Here is a 19,102-nt window from a genome sequence, read left to right as displayed (position 1 = left end):
GATTGCTGGAAGAGATTTTTCCAGAAGAATCTTAATTCTATGTAAAGGGATTAAGATGACTGAAATCATGATTGGCGGTGCTGGGCAAACACCTTGGTACAAGGTGAAGACACCACCAATTTATTTTCATGATACAGGAGCTGATATATTGTTAGGAAATAATTTCCTAAAAATGTTCAAGTCCTATACACAAGAAAATGAGACTAGAAGATTAATGTTCACAACACCATGTGATCACAAAATCATAGTCCAGAGACTTAGAGAGGCATTTTACAAAAAATTGCCAATCCAGTTTCGCAGCAAGCGTGGTATTTCAGGAAAACTTCTGAACCCAAAAATGAAGGATTCTAGACTGTTTGGAGAAACAATGCTCCAGTTAAGAGCAGATAAGAAACTCCAACCAGACGATATAGAATTCCTTAAGATAACTCTACAGACGAATGAAGTAGAGTTTGAATCCAAGGTATCACTGGAAGATGTCAAGAAGAGGATCAAAGAAAATTATAATGAAGATCCCTTGGCATGGTGGGACAAAAATCAACTCAAGGCTTGCCTTAAGATCAAGGAAGGCAAAGCGTATGAATTTGTTCGTTGTAAACCCATCCCAATGAACATCATTGATCAAAGAGATATGCAGATTATAATCAAGGAACATTTGGACCTTGGTTTGATCAAAGCAGATATGTCACCATATAGCAGTCCAAGTTTTCTGGTAAGAAATCATGGTGAGATTAAACAAGGAAAACCCAGATTGGTTAATAATTATCAAAAAATTAATAAAATTCTGGAGTTTGATGGGTATTTTATACCTAGTAGAGAACACTTGATTAGTTGCATACGCAACGCCAAGATATTCTCTAAGTTTGATTGCAAGTCCGGATTCTATCAGATTCGGATGCAGGAAGAAAGCAAAAATTCACAGCTTTCTCCACACCTCAAGGACATTATATCTGGGAGGTATTACCAATGGGATTGGCTAATTCACCACAGATATTTCAAAGAAAGATGAATAATCTTTTTTAAGATTATTTTAAGTTTATGTTTGTTTACATTGACGATGTTTTAATAGCATCGAAAGATATGAATGAACATATTAAGCATTTGGAGATTTTCTCTAGTTTGCAAGAAAAGAGGACTGGTTTTATCTGAAAAGAAAACGGTCATTGCTATAAGGAAGATTGAATTCCTCGGAATTGAAATCGATGAGTCAGGAATAATTCTACAAGAACACATAGTGGAAAAGGTGCAGAATTTTCCAGAAAATCTTAAAGACAATAAGCAACTTCAAAGTTTCTTAGAAGTTGTTAATTTTGCTTGGATGTTTATCAAAAATCTAGCAAAACACAGGAAGGTATTCAGTCCATTATTGAAAAAAGATGAAAGATTTATATGGACAAAAGAACACACAGAAAGACTTATCCATTTAAAGAAGGTTTGTAAAAATCTTTCAAAGATGACTATTCCTCAAGACGAAGATGATCTGGTATTGTATACCGATGCCAGTGATCATTGGTGGGCAGCAGTTCTTACTAAGCTCACACCAGATGGAGAACAACCATGTAGATATTGTAGTGGGTTATTCTCAGATGCAGAAGCCATCAGATGGCATATCAACGAGAAAGAATTTTATGCAATAAAAAGGGATTTTGAAAAATGGCCATTATTCTTACTTGCAAAGAAATTCATTTTGAAAGTTGATAATACAAAGGTGAAAGCTTTCTTAAGGAGGCAAGCACTATGTCAGAATTATATTTTTGATATTGTGATAATAAAATCTCATGAAAATATTCTTGCAGATTTTTTAACAAGAGATGGACATCATTGACATTGATGTTATTATCAAGATGCAGAGGCATTTGAAAGAACACCTTGAACTGCTTCAAACCGAGTTCAACAAGTCGGCCGTTAACGCAGAAGTTGCGGGAAGGCTACAACAAGCTGATAAGAGAATGGTCTCTGATCGAATTACAGGTTGTTTACAGGCATATACTCAGTTATGGTCTGTAATGCAAAAGCCTATCCTCCAAGGTATTGAGAAGCCATTGGTTTCCCAAATAGAGAGTTTTCGAGTACATGACCCTATACCTGTAGCGGGAGATTCAAATACCCCTTGCACAAGTGTTAAGTCGGGATCATCACCAGATTAGTCGGCTGAAACAAAAATTGAGACTCCTGATCCTTATCTTGAGTCTTCAAGTCAACCCTTCACCTCGGGGATTGAAGAGGGAGAGATCAACCTTAGACCTCGCATTGATACATGCAAATCTAAGGTTGGTACTAACGAAGCAATAATTTCTCCATTTCAGGTTTATAAGCATAATTGGGAGAAATTGAAAACAAGAATTGGAATTAACCCAGCTACTAACAGGGTTGATGTTTCAGGAAAATTTCCCAGGGTATGGATGAAACCAACTTCATATCCAAAGGAGGTCAAGGCATGGTATGAATTCGGGGCTCTTACCTTAGTTTATACGACATCACCATGCTTTCCGGAAATTTCAGGACTACCAAAATGGATCCAGGAAGCTGTTCATGAAACTTGGGCGAATAATGATTATTTGTCGAGAGGAGATGTTTTGGAGCTATACTTTTTCAGTGCAGCACCAGAACCAGCAGGGAAAGGTTCTCACGAAGCCTTTCATTTCATCAAGTTAAGGAGGCCAGATACAAATGTTCAAAAATTTATCAAGGACCCTCCAACAGAAGAAACACCCCTGGTTGCTTCAATTTTTGAAGATGATATGTTTACACGAAGAGCATGGGGTTTATGGGTCTGTCTCACTGAGATGGACAAAGTCAAGTTCCCGTTCAAATTTTATAATCATTCAATGAACGGATCATTCCTGTTAAACAACATGACAGGAAAAACCACAAGTTTTGCAGAAGATTTATTCAAGAAAAAGAGAAATATTTTGTGGAACAGCAAGCTGCCGGCCAGTAAAAAGACTCGCCGAAAATTCTGTAACATGGCACATATAGGAAGATGGTCATAAAACATCCGCCTTGAATGCCAAAACCAGAAGGAACCTGAATTCGGTAAAGGATTCAAATCGAGATCTGATCGGAAACACTTTACCGACACAAGCACAAGTGGGGATGGACCACCTTCACGTTTTCCTCGAGGACAACGAAAACCAAAGATTCCACGACAAAATTAAAGGTGTACATACAATCAGCCCACTAGCAAAAAGAAAAACCAACCATGTGAGTGGAAGGACAAAGACCACCAATAATATGTGGTAAATGACACTAAAACCACTAATAATGAGCGGTAAAAGACAAAAGACCATTGGATAATATATCTTTAAAAATCCAATGAATAAAAGCAAGACAACTGGTCCCGAAATTTTCATCTATAAATAAGGACAGATTGGAACCAGTAAAACACACCAAGAAAGAAAATCTACAGAAAATGTATTTTACATATCTGAAGGTTTTAAAAAGAAAAATCAAGTATGAAAGGAAGGAGCTAAAAGCTCTCAGATCATTAGCTCAAACGTTCCAGAAAAAGAGGACGAAATTACAGTTGATCTTTTTCAAACGCATTCCTACTGACAGTGCGGTGAAATAAAAGAATGGGAAAAGTTGATGTCTAGATTAATAATCTAGAAAAAGACATTGCAGAAAAGGACCATTCAACCACTATATGGTCCTCAAGCAAGCTGTAAAGGCTTATGAAGATTTGAAGTCCGAGTTTCAAATCCGAAAGAGCCTTCTATAAATAAAGAAGCAGAAGGAAGATGAAGGCATCACTCAACCTCTTCATTTTTCTTCAAACTATTTGTAATAATTTTCTTTCAAGTGTGTGTAGTGAGTTCAGCTACTATTAGTAGCTAAACAAGTTTCTCCTCCTCTAAAGGAGGTTACTATGTATTAAAAATGTTGATGTTTGAATAAAGAGATATTTGCTCTTAGCCCCTCTCATGTATTATTTTCAAAATTTTATCTTTTATTGTGCACCCTAAGGTAGGAAACGAATTAGGGTTGTGCCAAGTACTGCTGAAGGAATCTACGTCGATAACTATCGGTTGCAATCGCGTGATTGGGCTGTGAGGAGCAGTCTGTAAAATACGGTGGATATAACTCGGTGGTACTCCAGTCTGAGGTAAAAGATTTAATTTATTTTACGGAAGTATGATGAGCCATTATTTACAAATGAAAAATCAATTATTCAAAATAAAGATATAAGGGTAAATTTGAAAATTTAAAAGATATGAGAAGTTGAAATAAAGTTTTAGTGGAGTAGGGAGTAAAGAGAAAGTTGAGAATAAGAATAGGGATTTTTTTACAAGTTCTCCAAATTTTAATGTTGTAATATATTTTTATTTGTATATATATAAATTTCATTCTTCATTATTTTGTTATTTAATACTCATAAAAAATTTCTCTTCAAATTAACCAATTCACTATTACTTTTACCAAAATATTTTATTTACCATGTTAAAAAAGTTATTATTTACTTTGAAAATATCTTTTATGTATATAATAATAAATTCAAAATGAGATGGCTATAAAAAAAGGAATGGATACTCAAAGTCCACGATCGTCTCTTGTCTTCCTCTTGAATAATCTGAATATGAACGATTCGATATCCTCGTTGCATCTCAATAATTGGATCACACTTTTCAAGAAAATTATGAATACCTCCAAAAATATATAATTTTTTTTTTGTGTGTATATATATTATATTATATAGATAAAATGGGTGAATTCACGTATAGGACTCATGGATACCTCCAAAAATATATATTTTTTTCTTTTGTTTTGAAGAAGAAAACTTCAACTTTACGGACCCTGCTGGACATATTTAAAATGATTAAAATTATATTAGTTTGTTTATGGACCTCGTAATCGCGTGAGTGTGTGTGTGTATATATATATATATACACACACACATATATATATATATATTATCTGTTATATGTAACAAAAGTGTGTCTCATAATACTAAATATCAATCTAGTCCATGAAAGATATACACACATAAAATAAAACTCCCATCCATATTTGAGTTAATAGAATATGTAAGCACGAGATAAATAGTCATGAATTCGATTCTAAATATAAATATTTTTTCGGTCGAGTTTATTGTAGAAGAATTATCTAATGAAATTTACGTGACTAACATAATCTCACCATACTGCTTTAAGCCTTATTTGTACATCCAAAGTCGTGTAGCTGATGTTTAAAAATAATAAAATTAAATATAAAAAAATCAAAATTAAATGTGTAAGCACATTGAAATAAACAATTTCGTGGGATTTTCATTACACTATTAGTGTGTACGCATATATTGATCGAAATCTACATTTTTTTTTTTCGACCATATGATTTTTGTGTGATTCGAGACATTTTTATCTTTCCGTACAACTCAACTTGGATGATCACATCGCAATCATCCACACTGGCATAATCTTTTATTGGATCTCGTGTGTTGTTTTTATATATTAATTGTGAGAATATGTTTTTGTGAGACGGTCTCACGAATTTTTATGTGTGAGACGGTCTCACGAATTTTTATGTGTGAGACGGTCTCACGAATTTTTATGTGTGAGACTGATCAATCATATCGATGTTCACAATAAAAAATAATACTCTTAGCATAAAAAGTAATAATTTTTCATTGATAACTTTGTTGGGATGCAACCAAAGTCCCACATTGGAAGATCTAGAGAAAGATCATGGGTTTATAAGATGGAATGATATCTCCATTGGTATGAGGCCTTTTGGGTGGTTCCAAAAGCAAAACCATGAAGGTTAAAACCCAAAGTGGACAATATCATACCTGTATGGAGATATCCGGATTCCATTGGTCCTAACAGTGGTATCAGAGCCATGGTCTAGATCGAGCCATGTGGGTGGAATCCTTGATACCTAAACGAAGGAGGTGAGAGCTCCCGGTAAAAATCCTTGATTAAACTCTCGAGGTGGTTGATGCTCCCGGTATTCATGTAAGGCGTGCGCTACAACGCAGTGAAGTGGAGTAACCTCGATTGGAGGGCGAATAAGGCTTGAGGGGAGGCTCGGACTATGAGAATAATAGTGGAACTTCGTTTGAGGGGAGGATTGTTGGGATGCAACCAAAGTCCCACATTGGAAGATCTAGAGAAAGATCATGGGTTTATAAGATGGAATGATATCTCCATTGGTATGAGGTCTTTTGGGTGGTTCCAAAAGCAAAACCATGAGGGTTAAAACCCAAAGAGGACAATATCATACCAGTGTGGAGATATCCGGATTCCATTGATCCTAACAAACTCAAATAAGATATCTGTTACAATCCATGAGATTGTCTTACACGAATTGTTTTGTCTAACTTTGTGAAATGTGACCTCGCAATGGAGCAGGTTCAAGGTTTGGGCATTCCATTAAAAAAAAATTAGGATTTTAACTATCAATCGTACCCAGACGCGTCTTATTTCTTTTTTTAGATTCGTCTTAGTCTTAAAATTCAACAAGTTCAACTCGAGTTATGCCAATGAATCTATTATATATTTAATTAAAAAAAGTATTAATAATAATATATATGATATATATATATATATATATATATATATATATATATATATATATGTACAATATGCAAAATAAGTATATATCTCCAACATGTCGTCAATGAACAAGTTGACTCAGACCTATCCCGTCTTGTAATCCGTTCGACCGAGTTTTAATCCGACCGATTAAGATTCTCTATGTCACCTTATATCTCACACAATATACCGACAAATGTATACCTTAGAATATTTTGTAAAATATGATGAATGAGTTTTATGTGAGACCGTCTCACGGATTTTAATATGTGAGACGGGTCAATCCTACCTATATTCACAATAAAAAGTAATATTTTTAACATAAAAGGTAATACTTTTTCATTGATGACCCAAATAAGAGACACATCTCACAAATATGACTCATGAGACTGTCTCACACAAGTTTTTGTCAAATACAATAACGACGATGAAAAAATCTTATGGAAATCTTGGTATTTATTTTGAAATGGAAGGAAGTGGCGGCTTCCACACTTTTGGGGACAAATAAATAAGAATCTTGATTAAAGATGATGATTATTAAATTATCGTCCCTCTCCACAATTTGATATTTCTACAAGAAATGTATAATTTTTTGAATTGATTGGTTTTCATTCCCGACCATTATTTCCTGCATTAGTTAGTCATTGCTCACATCTTAGTACTTTTAATTTAGTTTTATTGAGTGAACGTGGCCTACCATGTTTACAAACCCATAATTTAAAATTTTTTATGGTTATAATATTGTATTATGGAGCTTAATTATTGATTTATTAATTTTTTTTATACATGTTGGAATACATATTATGAAGTATGAACCATGATTATTTTATTGAATAAAGTGGAATGGAATTTCATATAAATTGATTCTCAAAAGTCCAATATATTAACATCAAATTTATAGGAATTTTTTTTCAAATTCTTCATTTAACGAAAATCCATTTAAATCTAATGTTGTCCAAAAAATAAAAAACAAACATAGAAATATAACTTATTTTCAAGAAGTTGCCACCCAAAATGCAGGTTTCCAATTACTACACAACCCACCATTTTCATGCCTCCTTTCCTTACAGCGACTCAACATTTGGAACCCGAATTCTTCTGTCCCCGATTCAAAAACCCCTCCGGCCTCATCTTCTTCCTGAGGCGGCTCCGTCGTGTCAAGATCCGAGTCAGACTCAGAATCCGTCAGGTAACACAGCCTGAGCCTGCCGCCACCCCTCTCCACCTGCAGATAAGAATTCCTCAACGGCCTCTCCACCGCCTCGATAATCAGCCTGCCTCCTTCGCAGTGGCGGCGGACCTGTATCGAACCTGTCCCACTCATCGTCGTCAGCGGCGGCGGGAATTTCCGACACGAACTTGCCTCTTCGTATCTCGGCGGCTGCAGCTTCACGTTGTTCTTCAACTTTTCTTGATCGCTTCCTTTAGAGCTCAACGAGTTCTCCTGATCGAAAGACGAACTAGAAGACGAGAAAATGCTGCCAACATCGGGAATGGTATCAGTGCCCGTTTCGCTCCCCAAATTTTCCGTGCACATTTCGAGGCTTTTTGCACTGAGCCTCGCAATCGATGATTTTTCACATATAGGGTTCGGATAAAAACTATAATCGCCCAGTGATCCTTTGCTGTTCGTGGCATCATCACAGTAGATCCGGCGACAACCCCAGCTGGTGAACTGAAAATCCGACGCCGGCGTGGGAGGCGCCGCCTCCGAAACACTGAGCTTTATAGTGGTGGCGGCTGTTTCCGCCATGAGTTCAAAGCAAGAAAAAACAATATTTTGACACACTGTGGCTGACATGTGTACTTTGTTTTGGGTATTTCTTATTTTTTTTCTTGAAAATGAATTAAGGTTTTGGGAAACAGAAGAGGAGAGGAGAGGAGAGGGAGGAGGGGTGGAGAAAGAGAGAAAGAAAGAATGAATGAACATATCATTGAAGGGGATCAATGTGAATTTATAGTCCACAAAAGTGCCCAGCAGATCTTGTGTGTGCACCACTTGATTTTCTATAATCATTAATCCTCCACACACACGCGTTTGGGAATAAAAGGAAAATAAGAGGAAATATTGCATTTTTTGTTTTATTTCCATACTTGTTTTCTATTCTTGAATTGATTTGGTACTAATCTAATCTAATCTAACTCCCTCGAGTGGATAGGAAAAAAATTCTTTAGATAAGGATGTTTAATATTGGGATTGGGATATCTTTTTAGATATATATGTGTGTGAAATATTATTTGTCCTCTACAAAATATGATTCATAAAAACTAGAGATGTCAATGGAGCAGGTATGGGACAGGTTTGGTTAAACCCAAAACTCTCTCTAAGAAAAAAAACTTTGACCCACTACCCGCCCCATCCTGGTTAAATATATTTCGGACCCACCCCACCTCGAATACGAAACGAGATCGGGTAGACCCGTGAGACCCGAATTTTTTGAAAATAAAAAAAAAATATTTCTTCTCACATGATTGAATTATGAAACAGACATAAAGAATTACATAAAAAAAGAGTTACTAGCTCTCCAAAAAAATCTTGACATTCCCAAAAATAAGTCATAACATAATTTAAACAGATCAATATAAAATCAACGAGTATGCAATATTTAAGTCTACTAAGATGATGACCAACTATTCTTCCACTATTGCTAAAAGCATATTCAAATGCAACAGTTGACATAGGAATAGTCAAGATCGTTATGGTTGAGGTGATCTACTAAAAAAATGAAAATTAATAAAACTAAAACCCTAAAATATTTATATCCACATATATAGGGCGGGTATGGGAAGTGTATGAGACGGGTATTATAGTACCCATGATCCGTCCTATATCTGGACGAGTCTGAAAAATTGGACTCGAGACCCACCCCATTACCCATTTAGTATGTTCAAACCATTTCTTACACGCGGGTCCATTGCGAATCTGGATAAAACTCGGATCCATTGACATCCCTAATAAAAAACTAGTGCCACACATGCAATGCATATCATAGAATAATATAGAGTGAAACGAGCCTGTGTATAGGTATAAAGAGAGAAGTTGTGTGTTGTTTAATATTCTGATAAAAACAAGAATTATAGATTTGATGGTTGCAAACTTTGAAGTAGATAATGATTTAGAAAAAGACGAGGAATAAGAAATGTGAACATTATGGAGTGTAAGAAGTTGCTAGCTTTTTTTTAATTTTAAATTGGAAGTAAAAGTGTCAAAACGGTATATAGTTGAGCTCACAACATGCTCGATCCATCATTAGGAGGAGCGGGGCGAGCCACCTTTTAGGCGAGTTAGAAAAACACCAACCTAACCCATTACGGGACGTGTTAACTTGACAATATTATATGTAATTTGACGGGTTAAGGGTTGGGGCAGGCTATCATGCAACCCACCAGAAATGCAGAATCCGTCATTAGGTGGAACGGGGTGGGTCGGCCCACCATTTGGTTGGCTGAGAAATTATCGACCCACCTATTTTATATAGCAGGACGGGTCAGTCCGACGAATCTAACCTATTTGAAACTTAGATTATAATTATTCAATCATATGGTTGAGTGAATGTAATTTTGATTTTGACATATTTATCCTTTAACAGTCTTAATGATGCCTCAAGTTTAATATAAAGTAATAGATAAGGAAAAATGATTTTTGACTGTTAATTTATCCAATTTTGGAATGTTTTTTTTAAAAAATCAATTTTAAATTTTCGACTATTTTGACCCAATTATTGTCGTGGCATCCGACAATTCAAAAGTTTTAGATGTCACGTCAGTATTTTTGCAGTGTCACATAAACAATTAGACCAAAACAGTCGAAAATTAAAAGTCAATATATTAAAATTAAAATCAAAATTTGAAAATTTATTGGACCAAAATTCAACAATTAGTAGATTTTTTTTTAAAAAAAACAAATCAAATTTCCCTTAAAATATATATAGCCTAAATAAATTTACAAAAGATCCACATAGACAGTATTTTATGTACAACAATGAAAGCGTATATTTGGATGGATTGAAGTGACAAAATAATTCATTAGGCCATTTTTTGAAATATTTTGTTACTTTTAGAGGATAAAAACTTGTGTAAAACGGTCTCATGGATCGTATTTTATGAGACATATATCTTATTTAAGTTATCCATGAAAAATATTATTTTTTATGCTAAGAGTATTATTTTTTATTATAAATATCGGTAGGGTTGACTCGTCTCAAAGATAAAGATTCGTGAGACAGTCTCATAAGAGACATGCTCAATTTAGAAATATCAAAAGTGTAAATCATTAACCATAATTTAATATATATAAATATAACGTGACCTGTCTATATTATTTAATCGAGAAATTGAGACTTTCCCAGTCCCTAGAAAGATAAAAATTAATAGTAATTAATATAGTGAAACAATTTTTTAATGGTTTATATGATAATGACGAGGATGGAGTTGAATAATAAAATTCTCTTCTTTTAGGAAGCCAACGATTTCACGTCAACAATTTGTTTGATATTGACTTCTCTTTTCTTCAAAATTTGACTCGGATTTTAGCATCGTTTTCTATAATAAATTTTACAAAAAAAAAAAGGATTGAGTTAAATGTCACATATATTAAATACATGATAGGTGAAAATAAAAATTATGAAATTTAAAAAACTTATAACAATGTTAAAAAAATAAAAAAGAAATAAATAAAAATAAAAATAAAGTTTTTTTTATTTTCGAAAAATATATTTTTGGAGTCAAATTCATACTTAGATGGCTTCAAAAAAGATATTCGATGTTGCATTTATTTGTGAAATTGCTGGTGAAATGTGAACGATGACCAAAATAGCAATATGATCTCTCTTTGGTGAGGTGTGAGGATAAATAAATATTAACAATCTATTAATTTTAAAATATTATTTAATTTCTGCTACTCGGTTCTATATATTATACTATACTATATTATATTATATTAGAATTAATTTTTTTGGGCATTAAATGAATTAATTGTTAGCTGTCACAAGCTGTTTATTTTTTTAAAATAATATTTATCATATATTTTCCCAGCCATGAACGAAGCTAATCATATCTCATTGGTGCGCATTATATATTAAAAGTAAGCAAGCTTTGATCCATTCCCGTTTCAGTCTTTCAATTTATTCATATGAAGATTTAATCTTTTTAAAGTTAGTCAGTTTAAAATAATAAGTGACGTTAATTCGACCGTCGATAATTAATAGTTTGAACCGATGAATTTCCCGTAATTTTATTTTTTTTCCTAAAGCTAAAACCTCAAGAACTCGTGTTTTCTTTTTGTCATTTCATCTTGCAATAACTCCTGAATTCGATTTGTGAAAGAATTAGGACAAAATGTAGCATATATAACTTCATGTTTATCGGGAAACAAGTGTAGAATGTCGGGATGGGTCGATACCACATTTGAACTTATTTGATGTCCACGTGGCATATTTAATTTGTGATTTTTTAATTAAAAATATATTTTCCACAAAAGGATGATAGTGAAAGGTTCATACTCAACCAAGAATTATTATTTTTCATAAATGTATTTTTTTATCTTTGTATAAATCTATGAAGTTGCATTTTTTTAAAAAAAAAACATGATGTGGCCGACATGTATGGATGAATTAATTAATCACAAAAACTATGTGTGCGTCGATTTTTTTGTGAGACACATCTTCTATTTAATCACTCAGGAAAAATATTACTTTTTATGCAAAAATATTACTTATTACCATGAGACCATCTTACGAGAGATTTAATATTAATCAATATATTAAATTAAATACACGTCTCACAATTGTTTTTGTGTGGATTTTTTAATGTAAATCCTATTAAAAAAAATTCACTCTCTTTTATGTATTTTCTAAAATAAGTAATATTCAAAATTTTGTGCTCCAAAGTAGTTTAGTGGTTCTTGACACATGATGCATGTGTAACTTAGATTTTAGCATATGAGTATTTTTGTCACAATTTTTTTATGGAAGTTAAGTTTTGTAATTGATTTTTATAGAAGTAACGTGAAAATTTAGATTTTTTGAACCAAAACTTATTGTGTTTGAAAGACAATATTGATATTATCGATTTGTAGTTTATCTGATATGAAAATCTCAAATTTAACGAGAAGTTGAAGACATGGTTGTGACCATTCATTCATCTAACCAAAAAGAACAAATGTTAGTTATAATTTAAGTCATAGTTTGGTACATAGGATAAGGGAGGGATTGATAAATAATCATCTTTATCCTATGTTTCGTACATTTTTAAAAAGCTCATGATAATATCATGGGCCCTTGATATATAATTTTATTGAAGGATAAAATATCCCTTCTATTAGGTGTGATAGTTTTAATTTAAGGATAAAATACACTATAAATGACTTAATTACCCTCAATTTATAAATGATTTTTATAAATCTATGCTAGTAGGTAGAAATTAAAATCAAATAAATATTTTTATTTATTTTTATATATTATATAAAATGATAATTATATAAATTGATTTTTATAAATCTCAATAAATTTATTAGTATCACCCGATTAACCTTAAAAATTGATATTTGACTTGACTCACAAAATCAGAGGCTCAATTATCATATTATATAATATATAAAATTAGGTAAAAATAAATAAATCATGCAAGCACTATCGACGCATGAACAAATAAAAAATATGAAGTCAAACAATAACTTTGAAATTATAAAATTTATTACGATAAGCTTAATTTTGTCATTACAATCTAATATATAATTTAATCACTCTTATTAAAATCATACCAAACATTAAATATGATATCTTAAATCTTATTTATCCTGAACTTATCTTTATATTATATATATCACATGTTTATCTTATCATATGTACCAAACTATGCTTAAGTGTATTATTTAAATAAAATGAAAAACATAATCATATTCAAATTATCTTTTTAAGTAAAATATTTGATGGCGACGGAAAATTATAAACTAAGGTCCATGTGGTACTTACGGAGAAGCCCATTGTACAAACTTATTTTTAAAACCCTAAATCACAAATTTAAACCCCCAGTCGAGGCTGACGGCAAGAAAGAAAGTTAAAAAAATGGGGAAGAAGAAGAGAGAATACGAAGCAGTGGGCCAAGATGATCTTTCTTCCGTAAACGGCGCTTCTCAATCTAACGAAAATCAACGGAAAAAGAAGAAGAAAATCAAAGAGCAGCAGAAATACGTCGAAACTGTAGCAAATGAGATGCCTACAGTTAGCATTGCTGTTCCTGGGTCCATTATTGATAATGCTCAGTCCCTTGAACTAGCTACTCGAGTAATTTTTTCATTTTCTACGGTTTTCGTGCATACTTTTTTTTAAATGTTGGTATGTTTGATTTTTTCACAACTAATTTTCTTTGCAGTTGGCTGGCCAGGTTGCTCGTGCGGCCACCATTTTTAGAATAGACGAGGTCAAGTTCTACACTTTTGGAAAGAGCTTATCTGTGCTGTGATTATATTTCTGCTTTATTTTTTATGTTTAAGTTTTAATAGAGGTGGAGTATGAGGTTGCGGGCTGCAAGGTTTTTTAATTGCCCCCTATTACATAGGCTAGGTTGATGGATGAATTATGCAGATTATTGTCGTTTGGGTTTAGCTATTTTTCTTTCGTACATGGGTTCAAGTTAGATCTTGCTGGATGAAGGATCGGTTAGAAGACAAGTCATGAAAATGCTTAGTTTACTTTTTACTAGTTCATTTAACTCCTATAGAGAAAAAGGCTAAATAGGATATCTATTATGTTTGGTTATGACATCCCCTGAGTTGAAAGTTGTTTCTTTAACAAGAATGTTTTGACATTAGTTCAGATAGCGATATCTCATTATGTTTTTGTTATCCTAGTCAAAAAATTAAACCCTAATGTAACAATTTTTATTTTTTCTACCTGACTTAATATACTCCATGATTTGCTCATTATGTACGACACCATGTAGTCCGAGTGCGTGTGTATTTCAAAACAAAGAAGTGGATGCTTGTGACTTAAACACCACACATTTTGATAATCTTGACAAGTGGTTCTGTGATCTGGTTTTATCTCACTTCCCGCAGTTTCACGTCTTCCCCTCTTAAAATATTTGTACGATCTCATTTATTCAGTATAAGCATTATGCATTATGAATGTTTGTAAACATGTAGTAGCTATGCAGATATAGGCGTAGATATGTTTAGGTGTAGATGTGGTCACCAGGTGGTTTTTGCTTTTGTCAAACAGATCATCGTGGTTGATAACAAAAGTATATCTGAGGACACATCCACAGAAACAGTGTTAAACAATTCAGATGACAATGAGAGTGGTGCTGCTTTTCTTCTGAGAATCTTGACATATCTCGAGACCCCACAGTATCTCAGGAAGGATCTTTTCCCCAAGCATAACAGTTTGAGATTTGTGGTGAGAATCTGGTGTTCACATTGGCAGCATGCTTAAACTGATTTATTATTTAATCATTATCATTGTATGTCTATGTCCAGGGTCTGTTATCTCCACTTGATGCCCCGCACCATTTGCGTAAGCACGAATGGTGTTCATATAGAGAAGGTATTGTCATTATTTACTTTCATAGTTAAAGAACCTCTATCATAGTTATATCTCATTCTCTCTTCTTTTTCGAGTCATTGAAGAAGCTGATTCACTGTGCTAGGTTTAATTTAGTGGAAGGGATGTCACTTGACTCTCTACATGCTTCATTGTTAGCTATTGGATCCATGTATTTGCTTGACATTAGTATTGTTGGAATGAGTCAAGGAGAAAGGAAAAGTATAGAAATTGCAACATTTTTTGAAATAAAGGGTCCCCTGCTGATGTTTGAGTTCCGTTTCATGTAATTATCCACATACAAATTAAGGAATCAGTTTGTATATTAAAAAATTGATCGGAGTTGTCTCGAAGGACAAAAGGATTTGCAATTCAGTTATTTTTGTTTCTTTAGCATGTCTATGTATTTGGGGCAAATGATGTCTTACACTTGATCGCTGAACTTCAGGTAAGTTCATGTGGATGAATTATTTTTGCTGATGCCCAAAAAATTTCTCATTTTAATTTAAACATTTTTTTAATTCTTTTTACATCTAAACTGTTTTCTAAGTAGCTTCCTTTTTCAATTTTTTGCCCTTGCTATTGTCATCTCATTATAATTTCTTGTATTACTCAATTTTTTTGTTTGTTCGTCTTTTTCCTCCTTTCGGTTTTCATTTTTTAGTAAATATTTACCATTAATGAAATGTACGAGGTTCTTTCTTCTTGGTAGGCATCACAAGGAAAAACCTAGTTGGAGGTTCTGTAGGGACGCTTGTTGATGTGGGTCTTAGCAAGGTAATATATAATCTGCCACTTTATCTCATTTCATGTTGTAGTTATTATCTTGTCTTTATTGCTTGACTAATTAATTACCTCTGATGATCTTATACACATGCGATCAAGTTTTTTTTTACATGATTTATTTTTAGCAAATTAATTTTATTTTGTCCGTCTGTAAATGATAGACTTTTGCCTACTGTTTTTGTGCAATAAATACATTTTGTATATATTTTTCAATGATCGGTATGTTAGTAGAAGTTTATCTTTATCCATAAACCCACATTATGAATATTTTATCGTCAGTACCTCCCAAAGATTTTCCCAAATTTCTCGTCGCTATTTTCTTCGCCAGATTGCTGCAATGCAATAGCTTCCTTCCTTGAGTGACATTTGGGCATGGATTCGAGTTAATAATATTTCACTTTGTCGCGCCTTGCACGCACTCATACTGTGTACTACATGGACTATTTTTCTCTTGCCATTATCTCTGTTGCTAAACACTCATTCCACATCTAAATTTCAGTTTTCGCATTCCAGTCTTAAAATCCATCCTTGGTCTCGTCAAGCGAGTACAACCTGCACTTGATATATATAAATGAAGATTACATGATATGGTATTACGCGACAATAGCTGAAACTTTTGATTGAATTGAATCTGGTTGCTTATGATTTAAAGGTCTTATTTTGCAGAACGTTGTGGTCGATGAAGTAGTTGAAGCAGGAGAAAGAGTAACAGTAGCAATGGGAACTAATCGTAATATAGATAGAGGTTTGTTGTCCATGGACCTCTTTTTTGAGGACAATAGAGTGCACGCGTCAATTTTACGAGTTCTTAATTCTCAGATCAACTACGGAAAATCGTCCCACCTTCCACGCCAAGAGAAGAGGGCATGTACTGGGGATATAGAGTTCGATATGCTTCCAACATTAGTTCTGTGTTCAAGAATTCCCCATACAAGGTGCCTAGTTATTGTTGTGGCCTGACTAGTGAGCATGGGCTGCATGACACAATCACTTTACCCTTTGCCGAAGATATCTGCTTATCAACTATTTTTTGCTCAATCACAGGGAGGATATGATCACCGGATTGGTACTTCTGAGCATGGTTTAGTTATTAATTCATCGGAACTTTCTCTACCGTCATTCAGGTACTTCTATGTTACTGGCGTTCACTTATTTTATCAGGAATATAAAGTATTATCCCCGATTTTGATTTGGCTGGCTTTTTTGCCTGTGACACCAGTCGTCTTTTTCCTCCCCCCTGACTCCCAGAGAAAAAAAGACGAACTCAAAATGTGCAGAGCATATGTTACTTCACAATAAATCTTTAATTGGCTTACGAATAAATCTTGTGTTTAGGCACCTTCTAATAGCTTTTGGCGGTCTCGCGGGGTTGGAAGAGTGTGTTGAAGAAGATGAAAATTTGAAGGTACAAATTTGAAAATTTGTATGTGTGAACTTCTTACTGTTGAATGTGAGCCTTAGCTTCACCAGCTTATCTCTTCATTTCATCCTCATATACAATTTTTAAGTATCACCTGTTAAACTTATTTTTTTGAAAGATTAACTCAAACCACTGCCTAATTTTTCTATTTGAGTGTATGTTATACTTAGACGTGTTCTAATTGCAGGGGAAAACCGTGCTCGATGTTTTTGATTTGTACCTCAACACATGTCCTCATCAAGGAAGCAGGACAATTCGGACAGAGGTACATCTACAGTTTTCATGTAAAGCTAGTGAATTGCACCACCTTCACTAAGACCTGTCTTCTGTAAACAGGAAGCAATCTTTATATCACTTCAGTATTTTCAAGAACCGATAAACCGTGTTTCAAAGAAATATCAAAGTTTGAATTAGAAGTCGAGACTCAAGAAGGCAAGATCCTGTTAACCTTTACGAATTGCTGCAAATCTCGAATATGATTTCTGAACTTTCGCTTCTTTAACACTCTATCATAGGATCCGAAATCGCGGCATATGTAGAGTTTATTGTCCATTGTATGTGTAGGCATTATGGAAATATGGAAAAATAAGAGAAAATTAGTGGAGGTTATGGAAAAGTTTTTAGAGTAAAATTGGTGTACTCAACTGGTATGGACTGAATTCCAGTTGCAAAAGTTGCAATCCATGCATGCCCCTTTTAATGGCTTTCTAAGAGGTAAATAATCTACTATGCTACAAATCACTGAACGTTTAGAATGGATTGGATTGATAAGCTGATAGGAATGCTACAAATTTCGGATAAACTTAACTTTAAGAGAGAATTTTTTCACGATTAGAATAAGTGAGTAAAAAGAATAAATTAAGGTCAGTCTGGTGTTCGGTTGTATTTTACAGAACTCGTGATTATGTAAATAACCCGACCCTGTTGACACAAAAGTTTACGAATTGGGAGATCGGGTTGTGATACACTTTCAAATAGCCTAAAATTTTATTTCCAAATAATGGCTTACCAATAAATAGTCCAGAATGGCAGCAACGAGGAATAATGACATGAATTTACCATCTTTCGAAAAACAGAAGAAAAAAATGGGCAAAAGGAAACATTTCTTGATTTGTCAAAGACAAATGTGAAGAAACAAGAATAGACGAGCAAAAACGGGACAGATTTTAAATGAAAGAAAAGAAGAAGCTACTGGTTATTGACGAATAAGTAATAAAGATGGGAAAATAAATTATGAATAATTTTGTTAAAATCAATAAAATTTATTTTACGCAATGGTAAGTCACGAAATTTTATTGAATGCTCATTTTCAAACTCATGAAGCCAGCAAAGTCAAACTAAAACACATTTTCAAGAAAGAGAGCAGAAAGGCAAAACAACTTATTTCAGGACACAAGCACATAGTTAAATTTTAAAATGTTTTGAGTTCGATATCTCAGATAATTTCAGTAAAAGTTGGACAAGTTGCGTTTTTGTTCCAATTTGAAACGAGAGTATATGAAGATACATTTGGTTGGGCAGCTCAAAAGAGTAGGAATGAAGTTGAAAGTTCTCCTATAAACAACACAGACGAGGCTTTGGAAAGTGGGTTGAATGGGTTGACATGGAGAGCATATAAGACGAAGAGATCAAGCTTAATGTGATTGATATTATTTGCTAGTCTTTGAAGAAATAGAAACATATTATGTAGCTATAGAAATAATTTGGTAACTTAGATTGGTGGATGCAGTAATGATCTTGCATCCACGTAACTCTCGTATGATTCAGAAGCCTGAAAGTGTGTAAACAACATTTTTCGGTCCTGGAAAAAACCCAAAGCTTCATTG

General features: G+C 33.6%; 2 protein-coding genes and 1 non-coding gene across 3 annotated transcripts; 2 read left to right on the top strand and 1 right to left on the bottom strand.

Moving 5' to 3' along the window:
• Window positions 1-7,390: 7,390 nt before the first annotated feature.
• On the bottom strand, window positions 7,391-8,547 carry LOC140827474 (protein FANTASTIC FOUR 3-like). The gene has a single exon (XM_073190149.1). The coding sequence runs from the start codon at window positions 8,545-8,547 to the stop codon at window positions 7,525-7,527; it is 1,023 nt and encodes a 340-aa protein (XP_073046250.1). The 3' UTR covers window positions 7,391-7,524.
• A 4,984-nt stretch (window positions 8,548-13,531) lies between these two features.
• LOC140827914 (uncharacterized) lies at window positions 13,532-17,960 on the top strand. The gene is made up of 11 exons (XM_073190860.1): window positions 13,532-13,813; window positions 13,902-13,949; window positions 14,750-14,926; window positions 15,007-15,073; window positions 15,783-15,847; window positions 16,523-16,601; window positions 16,676-16,791; window positions 16,901-16,980; window positions 17,192-17,261; window positions 17,464-17,541; window positions 17,613-17,960. The coding sequence occupies exons 1-11, from the start codon at window positions 13,595-13,597 to the stop codon at window positions 17,688-17,690; spliced, it is 1,077 nt and encodes a 358-aa protein (XP_073046961.1). The 5' UTR covers window positions 13,532-13,594; the 3' UTR covers window positions 17,691-17,960.
• On the top strand, window positions 15,492-15,554 carry LOC140828773 (small nucleolar RNA snoR101). The gene has a single exon (XR_012117338.1). It is a non-coding gene; the product is annotated as a small nucleolar RNA snoR101 (small nucleolar RNA).
• Window positions 17,961-19,102: the final 1,142 nt, after the last annotated feature.

The sequence above is a fragment of the Primulina eburnea genome, chromosome 3, assembly GCF_022965805.1.
Source record: "Primulina eburnea isolate SZY01 chromosome 3, ASM2296580v1, whole genome shotgun sequence".
Lineage (NCBI taxonomy): Eukaryota > Viridiplantae > Streptophyta > Magnoliopsida > Lamiales > Gesneriaceae > Primulina > Primulina eburnea.
This window is presented reverse-complemented; position numbering and strand designations above follow the sequence as displayed.

What these genes read in the sequence shown, in the direction of transcription:
- LOC140827474 (XM_073190149.1), bottom strand. Translation starts at nt 8,547, where the DNA reads ATGATTATAGAAAATCAAGTGGTGCACACACAAGATCTGCTGGGCACT.
- LOC140827914 (XM_073190860.1), top strand. Translation starts at nt 13,595, where the DNA reads ATGGGGAAGAAGAAGAGAGAATACGAAGCAGTGGGCCAAGATGATCTT. An exon ending in CCATTTTTAGAATAGACGAG is followed by an intron (nt 13,950 to 14,749) that starts GTCAAGTTCTAC and finishes TTTGTCAAACAG; the next exon opens with ATCATCGTGGTTGATAACAA. An exon ending in TCAAGAATTCCCCATACAAG is followed by an intron (nt 16,792 to 16,900) that starts GTGCCTAGTTAT and finishes GCTCAATCACAG; the next exon opens with GGAGGATATGATCACCGGAT.